General features: G+C 48.6%; 1 protein-coding gene across 6 annotated transcripts in view; it reads right to left on the bottom strand.

Moving 5' to 3' along the window:
- trappc9 (trafficking protein particle complex subunit 9) overlaps window positions 1–25,854 on the bottom strand; it is a 1,142,468-nt gene that overhangs the window by 961,663 nt on the left and 154,951 nt on the right. For all 6 annotated transcript variants that reach the window (XM_072467873.1, XM_072467875.1, XM_072467870.1 and 3 more), the window contains 2 exons: window positions 13,071–13,287; window positions 975–1,118 (listed from right to left, as the gene is read on the bottom strand). In XM_072467873.1, the coding sequence (XP_072323974.1) occupies window positions 975–1,118; window positions 13,071–13,287 (361 nt within the window). The remainder of the gene's footprint in view (window positions 1–974; window positions 1,119–13,070; window positions 13,288–25,854) is intronic.

Genomic DNA, 25,854 nt, shown 5'->3' on the forward strand with positions numbered 1-25,854 from the left:
CTCTCATTCCATATTTACATACAGAATGGAAATTGCAGGGGCACTGGCCATAATCTTCCAATCTTCTTGTGACTCGGGGGACTCGAGAATTGGAAATCTCTTCTTCAAAAAAGATAACAATAGTCCCAGTAATTACAGAGAACTAAGTTCAACATCAGTGCTGAGCAAGCTTTGAGAAACAATTATTTGGGATAGAATTAATAATCACATAGATAAATATGGGTTGAGTAGGTATTACAGACAAGTAATAGTTTAAAAAGGAAATAAATGTATTTTACCAAACATAAAAACGGTTTAAAGGGATATGGGGAACAGGTAGGGGAGTGGTTGGAGACCAGCCATAATCTGACTGAATGGCAGAGCAAGCTCGAATGGCTGAATTTCCTGCTTCTACTCCTAATTCCTCTGCTCCTATAAATAAGCTCATAACTACCTGATGATAATGCACACATATTTACAACAGAAATACATCCAACCTAATCAGAAAAATGATGTAAGACTGCAAAGTAATGTTAATTTTTGTTACTATTGCAGGAGCTGATGTTGACTGAGAATATTCTCTTGAGAAATGCAAACCAATTGCAAGGTTCAAACACAGTTACAACTCGCTCAATATTCTGAAAACAGTTTACCAGATTTTCAAGACCTGGACTAGTCAACCCCACCTAAAAATAACTGGCCACTAGGTCATCTGTTTGAAAACAGTTGACCCCCTCACTCAAACACTGGAGACAGTCAAACAAAATAAATGCATTAAAATATATGCATCTAGCTAAACTCGGTACAGGATTCTGGCTGCATATGACTTCAAAACTCCTAGGGCATTGTGGCTAGATTTAAAGGCTAGTCAAATAAGACAAAACTGCACACTTTTTTCTCAGACAGACATTCTAAACTGCATTGCTTCACCCAAAACACCTGCTCAAGACTAACTCAGACATAAAGGAGGAATGTGATGCATTACTGCATTCTACCTTGATCAGAGAGGAAATCAAGCATGGTTTGAAGCAGGAAGGATAGGTGACGAACTGCAAGAGCAGGGTTTCCCATTCGTCTTGAAGCGTAAACAAGCTCATGTAGTAAACGCATTTGCACTGCTGGCCAGCCTTTGTGGGCTCCTGCAATTTTAATTGACAATTAAAATTAAAACAACTATACTTTGAAGACCATTGTTGAGACATAAAATGGAACTAAGAATGGGGTCAGGAAATTAATGTTAAATTGTACATTGTAAAATCAAGTAGAGTTTCAGAGGAACCTTGATAGGCACTTACACCAGTCATCAAAGGCAGCAGGCACAAATAAATATGGCCAGTAAAAAAGGCAGATAGATTTTTGGTTTCATGTTGTAAATTACTGGAACTGTATTTTCAAAATGGAGTACCAGCATTAAGATGGTTAAACAAAGCTAAAATGAAGTGAATGCTGAGGAATGGGTAGCAAGTTAAAGCTATTTAAAACCAAGAAAAATTGCGTAAACAGAACATGTTACCATTAATAAGATGCAACCGTGACCTAACTAGATGTAAATCCCAAGAATACTCAGAACTGAGTGATTTTTTTTTTAAAAGACAGATTGGCAGTGGTTCCAGACACCAATAGCCAGAGTTAAATGTGTCACTTCATTGACACATAAGCTGTCCAACATCAAGGAAATGAGAGGTAAACCAGCCAATGCAGGAAAAGGGAGAGAAGCCATGACAGTAGATATGATCATAATTGACAAAAACTATACGATCGTAGGCATGTCACAAAAGGTGAACACAAGCGTTGGCGAAAAGGCATAAAATGGTCAACTCTAAATATAGAGACAAACAAAGTTAAGAAGAAACTGATTTAACAGATGGATATGTATGATCAGCAACATTACTTGCTGCTGAAATATTCACAATTTTTTGAAATCCATTAATGTTTTGTCATTTCACTGCAACATGGAATAAACACTGACAGTCATATTTCAAACAAACTAAGTATTTTGTTTGCAGCATACAAATTTTAACTTCTGCCAAGATCCATAATATAGCTATAGGAAGATGTAGAACTTCACTGCCCTAACATTTCCATATGTGTAGGTTGCATTTTCCAATCTAAAATTAAACAGGGGGTAAAAAATTAGAGTCTGAGCAAGTTGCTGGAAATATGAAGACAGAGAGTAAGAATTTCTATAGACTACTTCCGGTGGCATTCGCGAGCGGGTCAGCTGCATCGAGAGGAGCTCCTGCCGGTGTCCGCTGTTTACGACGCTTTCGGTGATTTCCTCGTTTTTTCGCTCTCCCCCCCCCCCCCCCGATTTTTGTCAGCCTTTGAGGCCATCCTAGGCGCCAAGCCGGGCCGGTTTGAGAACCAGTGAGGAACCCCGCACGAGTGTCAGGTAGCCGGAGCTGAGGCGTCGGTCCCAGGGCACGCAGCATTTGGAGCGGCGAGGGCGGGGCCGAACAGAAGGCCGGTCCCGGGGCAAGTAAATTTAAAAAAAAAATTTTTTTAAGGTTGAAGAAAGAGAAAGAAAAATAATACGTCATTAAAGGATGCAAAAAACAGCTGTGAAGGGAGGAAACGTGGGTTCGCCGTCGACTGAGAGGACCAGCAAAAGCGCTAACCAGATGGCGGATTCCGGACCCCATAGTGGGGCTGCACTGCTTACGGCAGAAAAGATGACCGAGGCGATGGCTGTGGACCTGGAAAATCAGTTTGCGAGGCACATCGAGGCATTGAGGAAGGAGATGCCGGTCGCACTGAAGTCATAGGTGGAGGAGGCAATCGCCCCGGTGAGGGTTGCTGTGGCAAAGATATTGGCCGAGGTGAGAGAGCCAGGCGAGAAGATGAAGGAAGTGAAGGAGGCCGTGTCGCAGCACAGTGACCAGCACACCTCGATGGGGGACGAGCTGCGGAGAGTGGTGGAGGTCAACAGAGAACTCCGAGCAAAGCTACAGGACTTGGAGAACCGCTCGAGGCGGCACAATTTGAGAATTGCGGATTTGCCCGAAGGAACATAGGGCTCCAGGCCAACAAAATACTTCGCTAAGATGCTGGCGGAGTTGATGGGGGAGAGTGAGAATCTCTCCCGGTATGAGCTGGACCGAGCTCATTGGTCGTCAAGGCTGAAGCCCAAAGTAAATGAGCTGCAAACGCAGTAATTATCTGCTTCTATAAACACCACATGAAGGAGAAGGTGTTAAGCTGGGCGAAGCAGAAGCACGAGGTGCAGTGGGATGGTGCTAGAGTTCAGAATTACCAGGACTTGACGGTGGAGTTGACAAAGAGACGAGCGGCGTTCGGCAGAGTAAAGGCGACACTGTACAACAAGGGGGGTTGCGATTTGGTATGGAATACCCGGTGAAGCTGAGGGTGACATACATCGGCAAAGATTTTTATTTTGTGGAGGCGGCTGAGGCGTTCGTGAAGGCAGAGGCTTGGGACAGACATGAAGAGCAGAGCTGGAAGAGAGACTGTGGACTGTGATTGGGGAGCTGGAAAATGTATAAATGCTATAACTTTCTTTTCATTGACCTGTATTGTAATTTACTTGATTTCACATTGTTATAGAGTTTAAGTTTTTGTTTGGGTTGATTGGCATTCTTTGTTGCGACGGTTATATGTTATTTTAGTAAATTGTATGGGTTGGATTGTTGTTCCTTTTAAAAAAAATTCTGGGACTGGTTGGGAGGGGACGGTATGCCTTGGGGGGGGGGGGGGGGGCTACACGCGCTAGTTAACTAGAGTTGGCCAGTGAACGGAGGTGAGGTGTGAGGAGGGCTGCGGACATTGGAGCCTGGTTAGCAGGTTTCGATGGGCCGAGGGGGGTAGGGATCAATACTGGGGGACACTTTTTCGAGAGGAAGTGCAGGGGGATTCTGGGAGGGGGGGTGGGGAAGGGGTTCAATGTTAATAATGGATGGGGCGGGTCAGGCTCATGGGGCAGGGCCCGGTGGTATGATGATGGTGGATAAGGGGTGGGGGTGGTGAGAGACCCCCAGTTAGGATAGTCACGTGGAACGAGAAGGAGTTAAGATGTCCAGTCAAGAGGTCAAGTGTGCTTGCACATCTTAAAAGTTTGATAGCAATGCTGCAGGAGACTCACTTGAGGGTGAAGGACCAGGTGAGACTTAAAAAGGGCTGGGTTAGTCAGGTATTTCACTCTGGATTTGACAGAAGGGCTCGAGGGGTAGCAGTAATGGTCAGCAAGATTATGGTTCGAGATGGAGAATGTGATTGCAGAACAGGGAGGGTAGATAAGTGATTGTGACAGGGGCGCTGGAGAGACGGTTAGTGGCGCTGCTAAGTGTAGATGGTCCCAATTGGGATGATGTAGGATTCGCGAAGGTGTTTGGGGCCATCCCTGACTTGGACACACACCAACTGATAGTGGGGGGAGACTGGGACTTGGTGCAGGAGCCAAGGTTGGACAGGTCACGGCCGCGCTCGCTGGTCCCGTCAGGGGGGGGACGAAAGCGTTGGCTGGGCTAATGGTGGAAATGGGAGGAACGGACCCTTGGAGGTTTCTGCACCCGAGGGAGCGGGAGTACTCGTTTTTCTCGGCGGTCCATAAGGTATACTCGCGGATCGACTTTTTTGTGGTGGGGAAGACTTTGCTGGCTGGGGTTAGGGGGTCGGAGTACTCGGCAATTGTAATATCAGATCATGCTCCGCATTGGGTGGATATGGTACTGGAGAAGGGGGTAGTACAGAGGCCGAGTTGGAAATTAGATGTGGGACTGTTGGGCGACCAAGGGTTCCGTGACAAAATTGAAAAAGCAATTGAGCAATATGTAGGTTTTAACTGTACAGGTGAGGTGTCGAAGGCAGTTGTCTGGGAGGCTCTAAAGCCGGTGGTGAAGGGTGAGGTGATCTCGTTTAAGGCTAGGGTGGACAAAGAGGAGATGCTGGAGCGGGAGAGGCTAATAGATGAGCTGCTGGAGTTGATATGAGTTATGCAGAAGATGGGGACCCAGCGAAGCTGGAAAAGAGGAAGGAACTACAGGCGAGCTTTGACCGACTATCTGCAGGAATGCGGTGTGCCAACTGAGGCGAGTAAGGGGTGCAGTTTACAAGCATGGTGAGAAGGCTCCATGTTAGCGGGTCAGTTTCGGAGGAAATATATTAGTGGGTCAGCTTCGGAGGGAGGCAGTGGCAAGGGAAATTGTTCAGGTGCGATACTGGGCAGAGAGGTTGGTGGTGGCTCCGTATCAGATTAACAAGGTCTTTGCGGAATTCTATGAGAGGTTGTACAGGTCAGGGGCACCTGGTGGAGACCGGGAGATGCAGGAATCTCTACATGGGCTGGGGTACCTGCGGTCAGGAGAGGGAGACAGGGCTACATTAGAAGGAGCGATAGTGGAGCAGGAGATAAAAGATGCGATTGGGAGGATGCAGTCGGGGAAGGTGGCATGGGAGGATGCAGTCGGGGAAAGTGGCATGGCCGGATGGGTTTCCGGTGGAATCTTATAAAAAATTCAAGGATAAGCTGGCACCTCTGATGGTGGGGATGTCTGAGGAGGCGATAGGGAAGTGGGTGTTACCAAAAACTTTGGGGTAGGCATCGATTTCCATGTTGCTTAAAAAAGATAAGGATCCAACGGCGTGTGGGTCACTTTAAAACATGGACGCAAAGGTATTGGCGAAGGAACTAGCAAGTAGGCTGGAGAAGGACTCCCGAAGGTGATTGGTGAAGATCAGGCGGGGTTTGTGAAAGGGAGGCACCTCTTTTTGAACGTTAGGGGGATATTGAACGTTGTTATGGCACCGGCGGAGGGGAAGGAAACAGAGGTGGTTGTGGCATTGGATGCCGAGAAAGCGTTTGACCGGCTAGAATGGGGGTACTTGATGGCAGTTCTGGAGCGATTTGGGATTGCTCCACGATTTGTGCACTGGGTAAAGCTACTGTACAAGGATCCAAGAGCGAGTGTCCGCACAAATAACATCAGCTCGAGGCACTTTTCTCTCCACTGTGGGACTAGGCAGGGATGTCCTGTCCCCCCCCGCCCCCCCTCCCCTGCTGTATGCACTCGCGATTGAGCTGTTGGCCATCGCGTTAAAAGTTTGGGGGTATGGAAAGGGATAGTGCGGGGGGGGGGGGGGGGGATAGAGCATAGGGTGTCCTTATATGCTGATGACTTGTTGTTATACGTGTCGGAATGGAGTGTGTCAATCGGGGGAATATTGGAGCTGCTTCGGGTGTTTGGGTCTTTCTCGGGGTACAAATTAAATCTAGACAAGAGTGAGTATTTTGTAGTGTCTCAGCTGGGGGTAGGGGCAGGGTTGGAGGGGCTGCCATTCCGTAGGGCAGGGACTCATTTTAGATACCTGGGGGGTGCTGGTTGCTCAGGATTGGGGGGGGGGGGCTCCGTCGGTACAACATGTCTGGTTTGGTGGGGAGACTGAAAGCTGATCTGGCAAGGTTCGATGGTCTCCCTCGGTCACTGGCGGGCCGGGTACAGGCAGTTAAAATGAAAGTGTTGCCGCGATTTCTGTTTATTTTACAGTGCCCGCCTATTTTCCTGCCAAAGGCATTTTTTAGAGCAATTGAAGGAATGATTACCTCGTTCATATGGGGAGGGAAAGTGGGCAGAGTTAGAAAGGTGCTACGACAGAGGGGAAGGCAGGCAGGGGATTTGGGTCTTCCGAACCTGATGTATTATTACTGGGCGGCAAACGTGGAGAAGGTGCAGAGCTGGGTCAGAGGGGTCAATTCCCAGTGGGTCAAAATGTAGGAGAGTTTGTGTAGGAGGTCGGGGTTGAAGGCACGAGCAACTGCGCTGTTCCCGATGGCCCCAGGGAAATACTCAGGGAGTCCGGTAATAATAGCTTCATTGAGAGTTTGGAGGCAGTTTCGCCAACACTTCGGATTGGGGACAGGGTCAAGGGAAATGCCGATTCGGGGGAAACCACAGATTTGAGCCAGGGAAGTGGGATGGAAATTTTCAGAAATGGGGGGAGAAGGGGATTAAGACACTAAAAGATTTGTTTCTTAGGGGTCAGTTTGCAGGATTGAAGAGCTGGGAACGAAGTATGGGCTGGAGCAGGGGCAAATGTTTAGATACATGCAGGTTCGAGATTTTGCCAGGAAGGAGATGGAGAGCTTCCCGGTGGAGTCAGCCTCCACATTGCTGGAGGTGTTGACGACAGGGGGACTGGAGAAGGGGGTAGTGTCGGCGATTTAAGAGGTTATTTTGGAAGAGGTGAAGTCACCACCGGAAGGGATCAAAGCAAAGTGGGAGGAATACTTGGGAGAAGGTATGGAGGAAGGGTTCTGGTGCGAGGTGCTCCGGAGAGTGAACGCCGCCACCTAGTGCACAAGGTTGGTGCTGATACAGCTGAAGGCGGTATATAGAGCACACCTCATAAGGGCGAGGATGAGCCGGCTCTTTGAGGGGGTAGAAGATGTGTGTGAACGTTGGGGGGATCACGTTCATATGTTCTGATCCTGTTAACATGCGGGCAGTTGTTTGGGGGTTGGTGGGAGGATTGTTCTTGTTGATATGGGAACTGACATTATATTCGTTACTGCTTGTTGTTTATTGTTTATGGGTGTAAATTTGGGATATTTTAAAGAGAAAAGAGTTAACAAAGTGAGCATTAGTCCGATAAAAAGTGAGTCAGGGAAATTAATAATGGAAAATAAGGATATGGCAGATTAACTCAACAGGTATTTTGCATCAGTTTTCGCTTTAGAGGATACAAATAACATCCCAGAAATAGCAGTCAATCAGAAACTGGAAGGGAAGTAGAAACTCAGGAACTTTCCAATCACCAGGACAGTGGTACTTCGCAAACTGTTGGAGCTGCAGGCTGACAAATCCCCGGGTCCTTATGGATGTCACCCGAGGGTCTTAAAAGAAGTGTCGAGTGAGATAGTTGATATGTTGGTTTTAGTTTTCCAAAATTCCATAGATTTGGGAGAGGTGGCATTAGATCAGAAGATAGCAATATTCAAAGAGAGAGAGAGCCAGACAGAAACCAGGAAACTACAAGCCATCTGTCATAGGGAAAATGTTGGAAGTTATTATTAAAGTTGTTATGGCACAGCACTTTGAAAAATTCAAGCCAATCAGGCAGAGGTTTTTTTTCTAAATTTAGATTACCCAATTCATTTTTTCCAATTAAGGGGCAATTTAGCGTGACCAATCCACCAACACTGCACATCTTTGGGTTGTGGAGGCGAAACCCACGCAAACACGGGGAGAATGTGCAAACTCCACACGGACAATGACCCAGAGCCGTGATCGAACCTGGGACCTCGACGCCATGAGGCAGCAGTGCTAACCACTGCGGCACCGTAGTGCCCATCAATCAAGCAGAGTTAACATGGTTTTGTGAAAGGAAAATCATGTTTCACCAATTTATTGGAGTTCTTTGAAGGAGTCGCATTTGGATTTGGATTTTGTTTATAGTCACGTGTACCGAGGTGCAGTGAAAAGTAATTTTCTGCGAGCAGCTCAACAGATCATTAATTACACGAAAAGAAAACAAAAGAAAATACAGAATTGAGCAACACAAGGTACACAATGTAACTACATAAACACCGGCATCGGGTGAAGCATAAACGGGTGTAGTGTTAATCAGGTCAGTCCATAAGAGGGTCGTTTAGGAGTCTGGTAACATCAGGGAAGAAGCTGTTTTTGAGTCTGTTCGTGCTCGCAGACTTTTGCATCTCCTACCCCATGGACGAAGTTGGAAGAGTGAGTAAGCCAGGTGGGAGGGATCTTTGATTATGCTGCCTCTTTCCCCAAGCAGTGGAAGGTGTAGATGGAGTCAATGGATGGGAGGCAGGTTTGTGTGATGGACTCGGCTGTGTTCACGACTCTCTGAAGTTTCTTGCGGTCTTGGGCCGAGCAGTTGCCATGCCAGGCTATGAGGCAGCCAGATAGGATGCTTTCTATGGTGCATCTGTAAAAGTTGGTAAGAGTTAATGTGGACATGCCGAATTTCCTTAGTTTCCTGTTGTGCTTTCTTGGTGGTAGCGTCGACATGGGTGGATCAGGACACATTTTTGGAGATGTGTACCCCTTGGAATTTGAAGCTGCTAACCATCTCCACCTCCGCCCTGTTGATGCTAACAGGGGTGTACTGTACTTTGCTTTTTGAAGTCAATGGCCAGCTCTTTAGTTTTGCTGGCATTGAGGGATAGATTGTTGTCGCTGCACCACTCAACTAGGTTCTCTATCTCCCTCCTGTATTCGGACTCGTCGATATTTGAGATCCGGCCCATTATGGTCGTATTATCAGCAAACTTGTAGATGGAGTTGGAACCAAATTTTGTCACGCAGTCGTGTGTGTACAGGGAGTACAGTAGGGGGCTAAGTGTGCATCCTCACGGGGCCCCAGAATTGATGACTATTGTGGAGGAGGTGTTGTTGTTTATTCTTACCGGTTGTGGTCTGTGGGTCAGAACGTCGCAGAGTGAGGAGCCAAGTCCTAAGTTTTGGATCTTTGATATGAGTTTGGCTGGGATTATGGTGTTGAAGGCGGAGCTGTAGTCAATAAATAGGAGTCTGATGTCAGAGTACTTGTTGTTATCGAGATGCTCTAGGGATGAGTGTAGAGCCAGGGAGATGGCGTCTGCTGTGGACCAGTTGCGGCGGTATGCGAATTGCAGTGGATCAAGGCGTTCTGGAAGTATGGGGGTGATGCGTTTCATGACCAACCTCTTGAAGCACTTCATTACGACTGAAGCCAGGGCCATTAGATGATAGTCATGGAGGCACGTTGCATGGTTCTTCTTTGGCACTGGTATGCTTGTGGTCTTCTTGAAGCAGGTGGTAACCTCGGAGCGAATTAGGGACAGGTTAAATATGTCTGCGAACACCTCTGCCAGCTGGTCCGCACAGGCTCCGAGTGCACCACCAGGGATCCCGTCTGGACCCGTCGCATTCAGAGGGTTCACTTTCAGGAAGGCCGATCTGACTTTGGAAGCTGTGATGATGGGTATGGGTGGGTTATCGGCTGCTGGGGCACTCGACAGCGGATCGTTGGTTTTCTGCTCGAACTGAGCATAGAATGCATTGGGTTCATCGGGGAGGGGTGCGCTGCTGCTGGAGATACTGCTCGGCTTCGCTTTGGAGTCCGTTTTGTTGTTTATGCCTTGCCACAACCGCCGCAAGTCTGCAACATTAGTCTGTGACTCTAACTTGGTCTGATATTCTCTCTTGGCATCCTGGATGGCTATACGGAGGTCGTACCTGGATTTCTTGTATAGGTCAGGGTCGCCTGACTTGAACGCCTCAGATCTGTCCTTCAGTAGGGAGTCAATCTCGCGACTGAGCCATGGTTTCCGGTTAGGGAACATACGTACGCAGTCATCCACACATTTGCTGATGAAATCCGTGATGGTGGTGGCATACTCATTTAAGTTGGTCATCGAGTTCTTAAATATGGACCAGTCCACTGGCTCTAAGGAGTCATGTAGGAGCTCTTCTGTTTCCTCGGACCAGCGTTGCAAGACCTTCTCAGCTGGATTCTCCCACTTGAGTTTTTGCTTGTATGCTGGAGCACGGTCTTATGGTCTGATTTTCCAAAGTGCGGTCGGGGGATGGAACGGTAGGCGCCCTTGATTTTTCAGTAGCAGTGGTCAAGAGTATTGTTGGCCCTGGTAGGACAGGAGATTTTCTGGTGGAATTTTGGCAGTACACTCTTGAGCTTGGCCTTGTTGAAGCCCCCGGCCACGATGAACAAGGCTTCCGGGTATTCTGCTTCGTAGCTGTTTATAACAGTGTACAGTTCGTCCAGCGCCTTCTTCACTTCTGCCTGGGGTAGGATGTAGTCGGTGAGGCTGTGCCATACATGTACTGTGGGTAAAGGTAAACGACATGGCACCTTATCAAATGCCTTCTGGAAATTAAAGGTTATTGCAGAAAATCAAGGTCATGGTGTAGGGGGAGCAACATATTTGAATGGATAGAAGATTGGCTAGCTAACAAGAGACAGGGAGTAGACAGGATGTTGGCAGGATGTAACTAGTAGTGTGTCACGGGGATCAGCACAGGCCCTCAAATGTTTACCATTTGTATGAATGACAGGTGGCACAGTGGTGCAGTGGTTAGCACTGCTGCCTCACGGCACCGAGGACCCAGGTTCGATCCCGGCCCCAGGTCACTCTCCATGTGGCGTTTGCACATTCTCCCAGTATCTGAGTGGGTCTCACCCCCACAACCCAAAGACGTGTAGGGAGGGAGCATTGGCCACACTAAATTGCCTCTTAATTGGAAAAATTTTAAAATACATAAAATGATTTGGATGAAGGAATCAAAGGTACAGTTGCTAAATTTGCTGATGATACAAAGATAGATAGGGACGATATTTGTGATCAGGACAGAACAGATAGGTTAAGTGAGCGAGCTAAAATCTAGCAAACGGAGAATAATGTGGGCAAATACAAAATTGTCCATTTGCTGGAAGAATTTTAAAAAGCAGATTATGTAAATGGTGAGATTGCAAACCTCTGACATTCAGAGGGACATTGGTGTCCTCTTGCATGAACCACAAAAGGCTAGTATGCAGGTATGGCAAGTAATTAGGAAAGCTAATAGAATGTTTTTATTTTTTGCAAGGGCAATTGATTCCAAAAATAGGAAGGTTATGCTTCAGTTCTCCAGGTATACTGGTGAGACCACATCTAGGAGTTGTGTACACAATATTGGTTTCCTTATTTAAGGCAGGGTGTAAGTGCATGAGAAGCAGTTAGAGAAGATGTACTTTGAAGAGTCACGGGTGACTTCATTGAAATATACAAGATCCTGGGTGGTCCTGACAAGGTCGATGTAGAGGTGAGTTCTCTACTCTTCTGGGGGAATCTAGAACTCGGGGTCACTGCTAAAAATTAGAGGTCACCCATTTAAGACAGAGATGAGAAGAGAAGACATTGTTTCTTTGAATTGAGCATTTGAATTTTAAAAGAGCATTCGATAAGGTGCCACATAAAAGGTTACTGTACATGATGACAGCTCACTAAGGTGGTGATAAATTAGCATTGATAGAGGATTGGCTAATTAACAAGAAACACAGTCGGGATAAATGGGTAATTTTCAGGTTGGCAACCTTAAGCTAGTGGAGTATCATAAAGATCAGTGCTGGGACCTAAACAATTCATGATCTATATTAATGATCTGAGTGAATGGACCAACTGCATTGTCACCAAATCTGATGCTAGAGATGGGAGGAAAGCCAGTTGTGAGGACAATACAGAGTGCCTGCAAAGTGATCGGTTAAGTGAATGGGCAAATATTTGGCAGATGGAGGATAACGTAGGAAAACGTGAGCTGGTCCACTTTGTCAGTAAAGCCGATTGTTATATAAGGAGAGAGATTGCAAAATGCTGCACAAGAGGTTGATCTGGGTGTCCTTGTACATGAATCACAAATAGTTAGCATGCAGGTACAGCAAGTGATGAGGAAGACAAATGGCATGTTGGCTTTTATTGCAAGGAGATGGAGTAGAAAAGTCTTACTGCAACCATTCAGGACATTGGTGAGACAACATCTGGAGTACTGTGCACAATATTGATCTTACTTAAAGGAAATGTTTAGTTGCATTGGAAGCAGTTCAGAGAAGGTTCACAAGCTGATTCATGGGATCAAGAGGTTGTCTTATGAGGAAAGGTTGAGCCAAGACTCACAGGAGTTGAATGAGAGGTGATCTTATTGAAACATACAAGATTCTGAGGGGGCTTGACAGTCGATGCGAAGAGGATGATTCTTCACATGGGGGAATCTAGATCTAAGAACAGTTTAAAAATAAAGGGTCTCTCTTTTAAAGCAGAGATGAGCAGGTATTTCTTCTCTGAGTTGTTAATCTTTGGAATTCTCTATCCCATAGAGCAGTGGAGGTTGGGTCATTGAATATATTCAAGGCTGAGTTAGACAGTATTTTGATTGGTAAGGGAGTCAAGGGTTTATGTGGAACAGACAGGAAAGCGGAGTTAAGGCCACAATAAGATCAGCCATGATCTTATTAAATGGTGGGGCAGATTCAATGGGCTACGTGGCCTATTCCTGCTCTTATTCACAATGATTTGACCAGTTTGGAAACATAGGCTGTACTTTGCCAAAACTTTGCTCAAATTGGAAAACAAATTTGACCTTTGCTGAAGTCTTGGGGATCCAATGACAAGCTGCATCCAGGTAGTGTTTCTAACAACAGCTTATAGCAAGCTCTCCATCCAGGGTCAGCAATTGAAGGTGTCACACATTGCATTGCAGCTACACGTTTGAAGAAGGTAGCTTTACGATGAAAACCTATCAGGTCATACAGCTCAGAAAGGACACTGTATCGTTGAATCTTCTCCTCTTCAGAAAGCTGCAAAAAGACACAATAAGTATTGTAGGAGAAATAAAATACTGAACACATGGAAAATGTATTATTCAGTATGAGCATAAAATAGATAACTTTATTAAGTTTTGTGAACATTGCACCCGTTGGTATAGTAATTATAAATTGCGTCCAGAATCAGGGGCGAAATTCTCCGGAAACGGCGCGATGTCCGCCGACTGGCGCCCAAAACGGTGCAAATCAGACGGGCATTGCGCCACTCCAAAAGTGCGGAATGCTCCGCATCTTTGGGGGCCGAGCCCCAACATTGAGGGGCTAGGCCGGCGCCGGACGAATTTCCGCCCCGCCAACTGGCAGAAAAGGCCTTTGGTGCCCCGCCAGCTGGCGCGGAAATGACATCTCCGGGCGGCGCATGCGCGGGAGCGTCAGCGGCCGCTGACAGTATTCCCGCGCATGCGCAGTGGAGGGAGTCTCTTCTGCCTCCGCCATGGTGGAGACCGTGGCGGAGGCGGAAGGGAAAGAGTGCCCCCACGGCACAGGCCCGCCCGCGGATCGGTGGGCCCTGATCGCGGGCCAGGCCACCGTGGGGGCACCCCCCCGGGGCCAGATCGCCCCGTGACCCCCCCAGGACCCCTGAGCCCGCCCGCGCCGCCTTGTCCCGCCGGTAAGGTAGGTGATTTAATTTACGCCGGCGGGACAGGCATTTTAGCGGCGGGACTTCGGCCCATCCGGGCCGGAGAATCGAGCGTGGGGGGTCCCGCCAACCGGCGCGGCGCGATTCCCGCCCCCGCCAAATATCCGGTGCCGGAGACTTCGGCAACCGGCGGGGGCGGGATTCACGCTAGCCCCCGGCGATTCTCCGACCCGGCAGGGGGGGGTCGGAGAATTTTGCCCCAGATTTTTAGGCAGGCGGTAAATATATTTTGTTTCTCTGTTCTAAACATCTTTCAATTAATCTTGTATCAGTGGTCCCACAATCCCAATCCTTCAACTAAGAGAAACCAACTGGTTCTATCAATCCAGTCCCATCCACATATAACTTTAAACATTAAATCAGCCAGTCAACTGTGCCATTTTCACAAAAAAGACGAAATCCTTCGATCACATTTATGTGGGCATGGCAAGACCAAAGCACTGTGCAATTTTAACATGACTTCTACGGATCGAACAAGATAATTCAACTTCAGTTCGATTTCTATATATGGCCTTTTTGCAACATTTAGACATGATAAACCTTGCTAAATTATGCCCCTTCGACAAAGCATCGCCCCACTTATATCCTAAGTGTACATGCCTTCTATTTTGAAGAACATAAAATTTATAACTTCATAGTATTTACACTTGTACAATTAGCAGCAGCTTTATCATTTACACTTGTCAAATTAGCAGCAGTTTTAAAGCATTGAGATACACAAAAATACAAATTTCCAGTTACATGCTCCAAACGGCAAATAATATGTTTATAAGTTCTTATTCTGACTTGCACAAAAGCAACCAAGACATAAAACGTTCATTAGACTTCTCGTTCAGTTGCAGGTTAAGAACACAATATTAGCTACATTAAAAATAACAGAAGCATAACCAAGACGTTCAGTAATAGTTCCTTTTTCCGATTTAGTGATTACATTCCTATTTAAAAATAACATTACTGTTTCAGTGCAATGGCTGCTTTTGGAACTGGAGAAGTGGTAGGGATAATCTACATTAATTAATACACAACCACCGATACAGTCAAAGTACAAAGATTTATTTCAAAGAATATTAGCATTACCTTGGGTCTTGAAAAATTGGATTGTATATTATTTATGCTTTGAGGATATCCCTAAAGCGTTTTGACTATTCTCCTGGGAGTCTCTTGCCGCAACCAAGTTCCAAACAGTTGCTTTGGGAGTTTGCGTCAGCCATACAAATGACATAATCTGCTCAGAACACCAACATCCTCTTCCAACCAGCTCCCACAGCACAACATGAATTCAGATCATTGGCAAGATCCTGGAAAATTGGACTCTCAACAAAGACAGACAACAAAATAAAAAATTGCTTCCAATGTGCCAGCTCAGCCTTCAGCTGGCTGAAGAATAGTATTTAAGGTCCAGGATCATTTGTCTGACACGAGACTCCCAAAGCAATTGATGTACTCGGAACTCAGTTGCAGCAGGAGACTTCCAGGGGACAGCAGAAACATTGAGATGCCTTCAAAGCATCCTTGAAGAGGTCAAACATACTCACGGACCTCATGGGAGACCCTGGACTGTGACCAACCAAAATGGAGGAAGTTCATTCAGGAAGAGACAAACACAGAAACTTTGTTGGTTACGTGCAGTGAAAAAGCCAAAGCATCAGAGGAGCACACAAACTTTCAACCCAACCCTTCAAGTCCCACCTGCCCAACACAAGATAGAGTATGCAGACTGCACATTGGATAGATCAGCCATTTCAGAACCTACTGAATAAGAGTGGAAGTAAGTCATATTCGATCCTGAGAGACTGCCTGAGAAGATTGCAGCATATCACCAAGGCTTATTTGCGAGCACCACCCAAATTTGTGACCTCTACCACCTAGAAGGAAAAGGGCAGCAATGCATGGGAACTCCACAACCTTAAAGTTCCCCTCCAAGACACACGCCATCCTGACTTGGAACCATATTGCTGCTCCTTAGCTATCGCGAAGGTAAAATCCAGCAACTCCATCCCTATGGGCACTGATGGGCTGCAGTGGTTCAAGGTGCTGACTAGCACCTTCTCAATGGCTATAAAGGGTGGGCAATAAATGCTGGCCTTGACAGTGGTTTTTCTGATTTGTATCTTCACAAACATCTTCTTTCAATTTGGGGAATAGTGGAAAGAGTTAGATGGATTAGTGTGCTGATTACCAGTCTGTTGAATGACATAATGAATGCTTCTTCCATCGCTTGTCCACTCCTGGACTGGAATACAGAGTTTCTAGTTCAGAGGCAGGGACACTAACTATTAAACTACAGGTCCTCTTTTTACCAGCAGTCCAGAAGTTCTCAAAATATTAAATATCAAAACCTTTGTCAACTATTGAGTAAACTAAGAACTCATATCAAATTGCATCTTTTCGAAAGGAAATAACTTAGCTATTTATGGCAAAACATTGAGACTGCTATTGCTTTTTTAAAAAGACAGTTTTACGTTTATTTCACCCGGACAAACAACTGTATTTTGAGTTCAGCAAAATATTTTTCAAAATCATTTATCAGTTGTAGCAGATGATCTGTATATTTCAAGTGAGAAAAAATACAGAGATGTGGCTTGGAAGTATGTGTAGACACTGTTCAATTCTGTACCCGGCAAAACTATGGATGAACTTTGAAGGCCGGGAGTATTATTTTGAAACCCCAGAGGAGGCCAATGACTTTATCAAAGAGCAGAAACAGGGGGGAAACTGAACTTTGTTGGGAGACGGAGGAGTTGGCACAACGGAGTTCAGAGAACGCGGGTAGTGTAGATGTCGGAGGGTGGAGGGATTTCATTGTGATAACTATTTGTTCTGGGGTAATAAGCTTGTAAGAGGGCAACTACCACCTCCCATCTCCCTCCTGCCACCTGTGGTGGTGTTTATTTTTTGACAAAAGTGATGTGTGGTTTTGGATGTCTCTTTGTTTGGGTGGGGAGGGGGAGGTCCACAGGGAGCCGCTTACACAAATCAAGGAGAAAAGGGTGGGAGAGGGATGGAGGGGTAGATAGGAAGAGCCTTCAGGCAGGAGCTGCCATGCTCGCTGAGGTGGGGTTGGGGGTGGGATGCAACGTGGCAGGGTTGGAGGAGAGGTGTGGTCATAGATGGAGAAGGGGGGCATCTAGGATGGGCCTGGTTTAGGGTGAAATTAAAGGGGTCAGAATCGGTTGGGGAGGATGGCAGACAGTAGAGGGGAGTGGAGACGCAAGCCTCCAGTAAGGCTCATTACATGGAACGTGCGGGGACTGAATGGGCCGGTAAAGAGATCTCGGGTCTTTGCGCACCTGGGAAGTTTCAAGATGGGTGTGGTCTGTCTGCAGAAGATCTGGGTGAAGGATCTGGTTATGCTGAGAAAGGGATGGGTAGGTCAGGTATTTCACTCGGGTTTGACTCAAATTCACGGAGAGGGGGGGGGGCATTCCTTTGAGTAAAAAGACAGGGTTTGTAAGTGCCAAAGAACTGCTGGACCTGGGTGGGAGATACGTGATGGTGAGCAGGGTGTTGGAGTGGATGCTGGTGGTTCTGGTGAATGTTTTTGCACCGACTTGGGGCAATGCAGGGTTCATGAGGAGGACTGCTGGGAGCGATTCGGACCTGTCCACACATCATTTGATATGGGTGGGGACTTCAATTGTGTGTTGAAGCCGAGGGTGGACAGGTCGAGCCCCAGGGCAATGGGAAGGCTGCGGATGGTGAAGAAGCTGGGAGGGTTTATAGAAAGGATGGGTATGTGGATCCGTGGAGCTTTAGGAACCCTGAGGAGAGGGAGTACTCCTTCTCGCACTTTTGTTTGTGGTGAGCAGTGAAGTGTTGGTGGAGGCAGAGTACGCGGAAATGTAATCCCTGACCACGCTCTGCACTAGCTGGGAGTACGACTTAACTCAAGGCAGGACAGAGGCCAGGATGGAGGCTAGACTCAGGGCTGTTAGCGGACATGGGGGTTCTGCGATAAGGTGTGGTCGGTGATTAAGGACTGCATGGAGTTGAACCAAAATGGGGAGGTTTCGGCGGCCACATTCTGGGAGACATTGAAGGCTCTGGTTCGCGGGGAGATGATCTCATTCAAGGCGCATGTAGATTGGAAAATGAGAGAGGAGTACGAACGATTATTGGGCGAGACTGTTGAGGTGGACAGAGTGTATTCGAGGGGCACGAGCGTGGAGGGATTGGCGAAGAGAAAGAAGTTACAGGGAAGTTCGATTGGAAGTGCAGTTGGGCAGGTACGAAGGGCGAGGGGGGGGGTGCAGTATGAATATGGAGAGAAGTCGATTTGCATGCTAGCCCATCAGCGACATAGGCAGGCCACGTCCAGAAAAATCCTCAGGGTACAGACAGGGAACGGAGAGATCGTGTCAGAGCCGGGGAGGATAAATGAGGGGTTTAGGAAGTATTGTGAGGAATTGTACAGGGCCGATCCTGGGGTGGCGAAGGGGATATGTGGCGGTTTTTGGATGAGCTGGAATTCCCACTGCTGGATGAGGATAAGGGGCAGGCGCTAGAGGAGCCTTTAAGGTTGAGAAAGGTGATGGAAAGCATAAGAGGGATGAAATCAGGGAAGGCCCCGGGGTCGGACAGTTACCCAGTAAAATTTTAGAAGGAGTTTGCAGCAGAGCTGGCACCACATCTACTGGGGGCATTTAGCGAGGCACTGGAGAAGGGGGAGCTGCCGGAGACAATGAGACAGGCAACAATTATGCTAATATCAAAGAAAGGGAAAGACCGTTAAGAGTAGTGGGTCAGGACTTCCGGGTGCGGCGATGACCAGCTAAGTCGCATGTTTCGGCAGCTCCCAGTGGAACGGACCTTTGGGCTCTTAATAGGAGCCCCAACGGCAATTTTAACGGCTAAAAACACTGTGCGGTAAACCAGAAGGGAATTCCCCCTGGACACGGATGGAAAAAGGAGAGGAAAGTGGCCGGATTGCGGTGGATCCTCTAGAGCAGCGGCCAGGAAGGCAAGCACAAAGCAAGATGGCGTCGGAAGGTGGCAGTTTTAAAAAGGAGATGAAGAAGGAGCTGTTGGCCCCGATATTACAGGCGATTGAAGGGCTAAAGGAGGAGCAAAAGACCCAGGAACAGGAGCTTCGGGTCGTGAAGGCAAAGGCTGCTGAGAATGAGGATGAAACACAGGGCCTGGTGGTGAAGACAGGGATACACGAGGCACAACATAAAAGGTGTGTGGAAAGGCTGGAGGTGCTGGAGAATAATGCGAGGAGGAAGAATTTAAGGATTCTTGGTCTTCCCGAAGGTGCAGAAGGGGCGGACGTCGGGGCATATGTCAGCACGATGCTTCACTCGTTAATGGGATCGGAGGCCCCGACGGGCCCGTTGAAGGTGGAGGGAGCTTATCGAGTTATGGTGCGAAGACCGAGGGCTGGAGAAATTCCTCGAGCCATAGTGGTGAGATTTCTCCGATATAAGGACAGAGAGATGGTCCTCAGATGGGCAAAGAAAACCCGGAGCAGTAGGTGGGAGAACACGGTGATCCGCGTATATCAAGATTGGAGTGCGGAGGTGGCGAGAAGGAGGGCAAGCTTTAATCGGGCCAAGGCGGTGCTGCACAAACGGAAGATTAAATTTGGAATGCTGCAACCGGCAAGACCGTGGGTCACACATCAAGGGAAACACCACTACTTTGAAACGGCAGAAGAGGCGTGGACATTTATTGTCGAGGAGAAATTGGAATAAGCGGGCTAGAAAAAGAACGTTTGGGACAAAGTGGTGGGGTGATTATGTGGGGTGAAGGGGGGGAAATGGGGGAAGAGATGATTTCCCAAGTTGTTAATCCTGCGACCCTGTAACTTTTCTCTCTTCCCTATGTCATGGGGGAGGAGGGGAGGGAGGATGGGGAGTTGGGGGCGCGGCCATTGGGGGCGGGGCCAAATGGGAAGCGCGGGCTTTGTTCCCGCGCTATGGTAATCATGGCGGGAACAGGGAAGCAGGAAGGAGGGGGCCTCGCACAGTGGGGGCCGAGGTCACGGGGGGGAAGCCGAGGTCGGCCAGAGTTTGCTGACTTCTGGGAGCAACATGGGGGGGTGCAATTACGCTAGGAAGGGATCTAGCGGGGGGTGGGGGGGGGGGGGGGGTGAACTGGGTTGCTGCTGCTGGGGAGAAGGGGGAGCTGGTATGCGGTGGGGTGGTCGGGGCGGGAGGGCGCCGTTGGGGGGAGATACGGCTACGTGGGAACCGGGAGAGGAGCTGGATTGAAAAAGGAGATGGCTAGTCGACAAGTGGGGTGGGGGGGTAAAGAGCCCCCCAACCCGGCTGATCACGTGGAATGTGAGAGGGCTGAACGGGCCGATTAAGAGGGCACGGGTACTTGCACACCTAAAAAAACTTAAGGCAGATGTGGTTATGCTGCAGGAGACGCATCTGAAACTGATAGACCAGGTCAGACTTCGCAAAGGATGGGTGGGGCAGGTGTTTCATTCGGGGCTAGACGCAAAAAACAGGGGGGTGGCTATATTAGTGGGGAAGCGGGTAATGTTTGAGGCAAAGACCATAGTGGCGGATAGTGGGGGCAGATACGTGATGGTGAGTGGCAGATTGCAAGGGGAGGCGGTGGTTTTAGTGAACGTATATGCCCCGAACTGGGATGATGCCAATTTTATGAGGCGTATGTTGGGACGCATCCCGGACCTAGAGACGGGAAAGTTGGTAATGGGTGGAGATTTTAATACGGTGCTGGACCCAGGGCTGGACAGATCGCGGTCCAGGACCGGAAGGAGGCCAGCTGCAGCTAGGGTGCTCAAGGACTTTATGTGGCAGATGGGAGGAGTAGACCCCTGGAGATTTAGTAGACCTAGGAGTAAGGAGTTTTTGTTTTTCTCCTATGTCCACAAAGTCTATTCACGGATAGACTTTTTTGTTTTGGGAAGGGCACTGATCCCGAAGGTGACGGGGATGGAGTACACGGTGATAGTTATTTCGGACCACGCTCCACATTGGGTGGACCTGGAGATAGGGGAGGAAAAAGAACAGCACACACCCTGGAGAATGGACATGGAATTATTGGCAGATGAGGGGGTGTGTTTAAGGGTGAGGGGGTGTATTGAAAGGTACTTGGAACTCAATGACAATGGGGAGGTTCAGGTGGGAGTGGTCTGGGAGGCGTTGAAGGCTGTGGTTAGAGGGGAGCTGATATCTATCAGGGCACATAAAGGAAAGCAGGAGGGTAGGGAAAGGGAGCGGTTGTTGAAAGAACTTTTGAGGGTGCACAGACAATATGCGGAGGCACCGGAGGAGGGACTGTACAGGGAAAGGCAAAGGCTACCTGAAGAATTTGACTTGTTGACTACGGGTAATGCAGAGGCACAATGGAGGAAGGCACAGGGTGTACAGTACGAATATGGGGAGAAGGCGAGCAGGTTGGCCCACCAACTGAGGAAAAGGGGAGCAGCGAGGGAGATAGGGGGGGTGAGAGACGAGGAGGGAGAGATGGAGCAGGGAGCGGAGAGAGTGAACGGAGTGTTCAAGGCATTTTATGAAAGATTATATGAAGCTCAGCCCCCGGAAGGGAAGGAGAGAATGATGTGTTTTCTAGATTAGCTGGAATTTCCTAAGGTGGAGGAGCAGGAGAGGGCGGGACTGGGAGTACAGATTGAGACGGAGGAAGTAGTGAAAGGGATTGGAAGCATGCAGGCGGGGAAGGCCCCGGGACCAGATGGATTCCCAGTGGAATTCTATAGGAAATATATGGACTTGCTGGCCCCGCTACTGATGAGAACCTTTAAAGAGGCTAGGGAAAGGGGGCAGCTGCCCCCGACTATGTCAGAGGCAACGATATCGCTCCTCCTAAAGAAGGAAAAAGACCCGCTGCAATGCGGGTCCTATAGGCCCATTTCCCTCCTGAATGTGGATGCTAAGATTCTGGCCAAGGTAATGGCAACGAGGATAGAGGATTGTGTCCCGGGGGTGGTTCATGAGGGCCAAACTGGGTTTATGAAGGGGAGACAGCTGAACACGAATATACGGAGGCTGCTAGGGGTAATGAAGATGCCCCCACCAGAGGGGGAAGCGGAGATAGTGGTGGCGATGGATGCCGAGAAAGCATTTGATAGAGTGGAGTGGGATTATTTGTGGGAGGTGCTGAGGAGATTTGGCTTTGGAGATGGGTATATCAGATGGGTACAGTTGCTGTATAGGGCCCCGATGGCGAGCGTGGTCACGAATGGACGGGGGTCTGATTATTTTCGGCTCCATCGAGGGACGAGGCAGGGATGTCCTCTGTCCCCGTTATTGTTTGCATTGGCGATTGAGCCCCTGGCCATAGCATTGAGGGGTTCCAGGAAGTGGAGGGGAGTACTCAGGGGAGGAGAAGAACACCGGGTATCTCTGTATGCGGATGATTTGTTGTTGTATGTGGCGGACTCGGCGGAGGGGATGCCAGAGATAATGCGGATACTTGGAGAGTTTCGGGATTTTTCAGGGTATAAATTGAACATGGGGAAAAGTGAGTTGTTCGTGGTGCATCCAGGGGAGCAGAGCAGGGAAATAGAGGATTTACCGCTGAGGAAGGTAACAAGGGACTTCCGGTACTTGGGGATCCAGATAGCCAAGAATTGGGGTACATTACACAGGCTTAATTTAACGCGGTTGGTGGAACAGATGGAGGAGGACTTTAAGAGATGGGACATGGTGTCCCTGTCACTGGCAGGTAGGGTGCAGGTGGTTAAAATGGTGGTCCTCCCGAGATTCCTTTTTGTGTTTCAGTGCCTCCCGGTGGTGGTCACGAAGGCTTTTTTCAAGAGAATCGAGAAGAGTATTATGAGTTTTGTGTGGGCCGGGAAGACCCCGAGAGTGAGAAGGGGATTTTTGCAGCGTAGTAGGGACAGGGGGGGGTTGGCACTACCGAGCCTAAACGACTATTACTGGGCCGCCAATGTTTCAATGGTGTGTAAGTGGATGGGAGAAGGGGAGGGAGCGGCGTGGAAGAGATTGGAGAGGGCGTCCTGCAGGGGGACTAGCCTACAAGCAATGGTGACGGCACCGTTGCCATTCTCACCGAAGAAATACACCACAAGCCCGGTGGTGGTGGCTACATTGAAAATTTGGGGGCAGTGGAGACGGCGTAGGGGAAAGGCGGGAGCCTTGGTGCGGTCCCCGATAAGAAATAACCATCGGTTTGTTCCGGGGAGAATGGATGGGGGATTTGGAGTATGGCAAAGAGCTGGGGTAGTACAATTGAGAGATCTGTTCGTAGATGGGACGTATGCGAGTCTGGGTGCGCTGACGGAAAAATATGGGTTGCCCCAAGGGAATGCATTTCGGTATATGCAACTGAGGGCTTTCGCGAGGCAACAGGTGAGGGAATTCCCGCAGCTCCCGACGCAGGAGGTGCAGGATAGAGTGATCTCAGAGACATGGGTGGGGGATGGTAAGGTGTCGGATATATATAGGGAAATGAGGGACGAGGGGGAGATCATGGTAGATGAGCTGAAAGGGAAATGGGAAGAAGAGCTGGGGGAGGAGATTGAGGAGGGGTTGTGGGCTGACGCCCTACGTAGAGTAAATTCATCGTCCTCGTGTGCCAGGCTAAGCCTGATACAATTCAAGGTTCTACACAGGGCGCATATGACTGGAGCACGGCTCAGTAAATTTTTGGGGGTAGAGGATAGGTGTGGGAGATGCTCGAGAAGCCCAGCGAATCACACCCACATGTTCTGGTCATGCCCGGCACTACAGGGGTTCTGGGTGGGGGTGGCAAAGGTGCTTTTGAAGGTGGTGGGGGTCTGGGTCGAACCAAGCTGGGGGTTGGCTATATTCGGGGTTGCAGAAGAGCCGGGAGTGCAGGAGGCGAGAGAGGCTGACGTGTTGGCCTTTGCGTCCCTTGTAGCCCGGCGCAGGATATTGTTAATGTGGAAGGAAGCCAAACCCCCGGGTGTGGAGACCTGGATAAACGACATGGCAGGGTTTATAAAGTTAGAACGGATCAAGTTCGTATTAAGGGGTTCGACTCAAGGGTTCACCAGGCGGTGGCAACCGTTTGTCGACTACCTCACAGAAAGATAGAGGGAATGGAAAAGAAGAAGACAACAGCAGCAACCCAGGGGGGAGGGGGGAGAGGTGTGGGGGGGGGGGGGGGGGGGGGGAGAGAACCGGACAGACTCTCAGGGATGTCATTGCATATGTATAGACACTTGTTATAGGTAATGTATATTGGATTGTTGGATTGTATCTTTGTAGAGTAACTATTTTTGACAAGGCAGTTGCCACTCAGTTTTGTTTTTGTTTATATATTATTTATTTATTTGTTTAAAATTGGCCACGGTTATTTATTTTGCTTTGTTGTTGTTCAAAAGAAAAACTATGTATTCTTATGTTTGGCCACAAAATTTTGAATAAAATATATATTTTTTTAAAGAGTAGTGGGTCATACACACCCATATCACTGTTGAATACAGACTTGAAAGTGTTGGCTAAGTTAATGGTGGAGAGATCTTGATCAGCAAACGAGTGGCATTCGAGGCAGGGAGAATCGTGTCAGACAAGGGGGGTTGGTACATAATGGAGAGTGGGAAGCTGGAGGGGGTGAGAGTGGTACTTGTGAACATATATGCTCCGAACTGGGACGACGTGGAATTTATGAGGCACGTGTTCGGTAAGATTCCTGATTTCGAGTCACATAACCTGATCATGGGAGGGGACTTCAATACAGTCATTGATCCGAAAGTGGACCGGTCAAAATCCAGGACAGGGAGGAGGCCGGCTGCGGCAAAGGAATTGAAGGGTTTTATGGAACAGATCGGGGGAGCAGACCCATGGAGGTTTGCATGGCGGAGGACGAAGGAGTCTTCCTTTTTTTCCACATGTCCACAAGGTATACTCTCGCATCGCCTTTTTTGTTCTGAGCAGGGCGCTAATACTGAATACTCTGCAATTGCAGTGTTGGACCATGCCCCGCATTGAGTGGATCTATGGGTTAGTGTGGAGAGAGGGCAACGCCCGCTGTGGAGACTGGATGTGGGGTTGCTAGCGGATTAAGCGATCTGTGGGTGGGTTAACAAGTCCATCCAGAGCTACCTGGAAACAAATGTTACGGGGGAGGTCTCTGCAGCGACGGTCTGGGAACCTTTGAAGGCAATAGTCAGAGGGGAATTAATCTCGATACGGGCCCACAGAGAAAAGGTGGAATGGGTTGAGAGGGACAGGCTAGTTGAGGAGATACTCCAGGCGAACAGGAGATATTCGGAGGCCCCGGACATGGTTCTATGGAGGCAGCGGCGGAGGTTACAGGCGGAGTTTGGGCTGTTGACCACAGGGAAAGCAGTGGAACAGTTGAGAAAGGCAAGGGGGGTGATCTATGAGTACGGGGAAAAGGCAAGCAGAATGTTGGTGCACCAGCTCAGGAAAAGAGAGGTGGCCAGGGAGATAGGTAAAGAGTAGAGACGGTAATACTGTCCTGGACCCAACGGGGGTGAACGAGGTGTTTAAGGACTTTTATAGTAAATTGTATGAGTTGGAGCCCCCGGCTGGGGTGGAGGGGATGAGGCAGTTTCCGGATCAGTTGAGGTCCCAGAGGGTGGAGGGGGGCTGGGAGCCCCAATTGAGATTGCGGAAATAATAAAGGGGCTGGAGGGCATGCAGTCGGGCAAGGCCACAGGGCCTGACGGCTACCCGGTGGAATTCTATAACAAGTTTTCAGAGATACTGAGCCCACTGCTGGTGAAGACATTTAACGAAGCAAGAGAGAAGGGAGTCCTCCTCCCAACAATGTCGCAGGCCTTGATTTAATTGATCCTGAAACGGGAGAAGGATCCGGAGCAATGCGGGTCATAAAGGCCGATTTCTCTACAGAATGTGGATGCCATATTGCTGGCTAAGATACTGGCCACAAGGATAGAGGACTGTGTCCCGGGGTGATAAGGGAAGACCAGACGGGATTTGGTAAGGGCA

This window comes from Scyliorhinus torazame, chromosome 11 (genome assembly GCF_047496885.1).
Source record: "Scyliorhinus torazame isolate Kashiwa2021f chromosome 11, sScyTor2.1, whole genome shotgun sequence".
Taxonomy (NCBI): domain Eukaryota; kingdom Metazoa; phylum Chordata; class Chondrichthyes; order Carcharhiniformes; family Scyliorhinidae; genus Scyliorhinus; species Scyliorhinus torazame.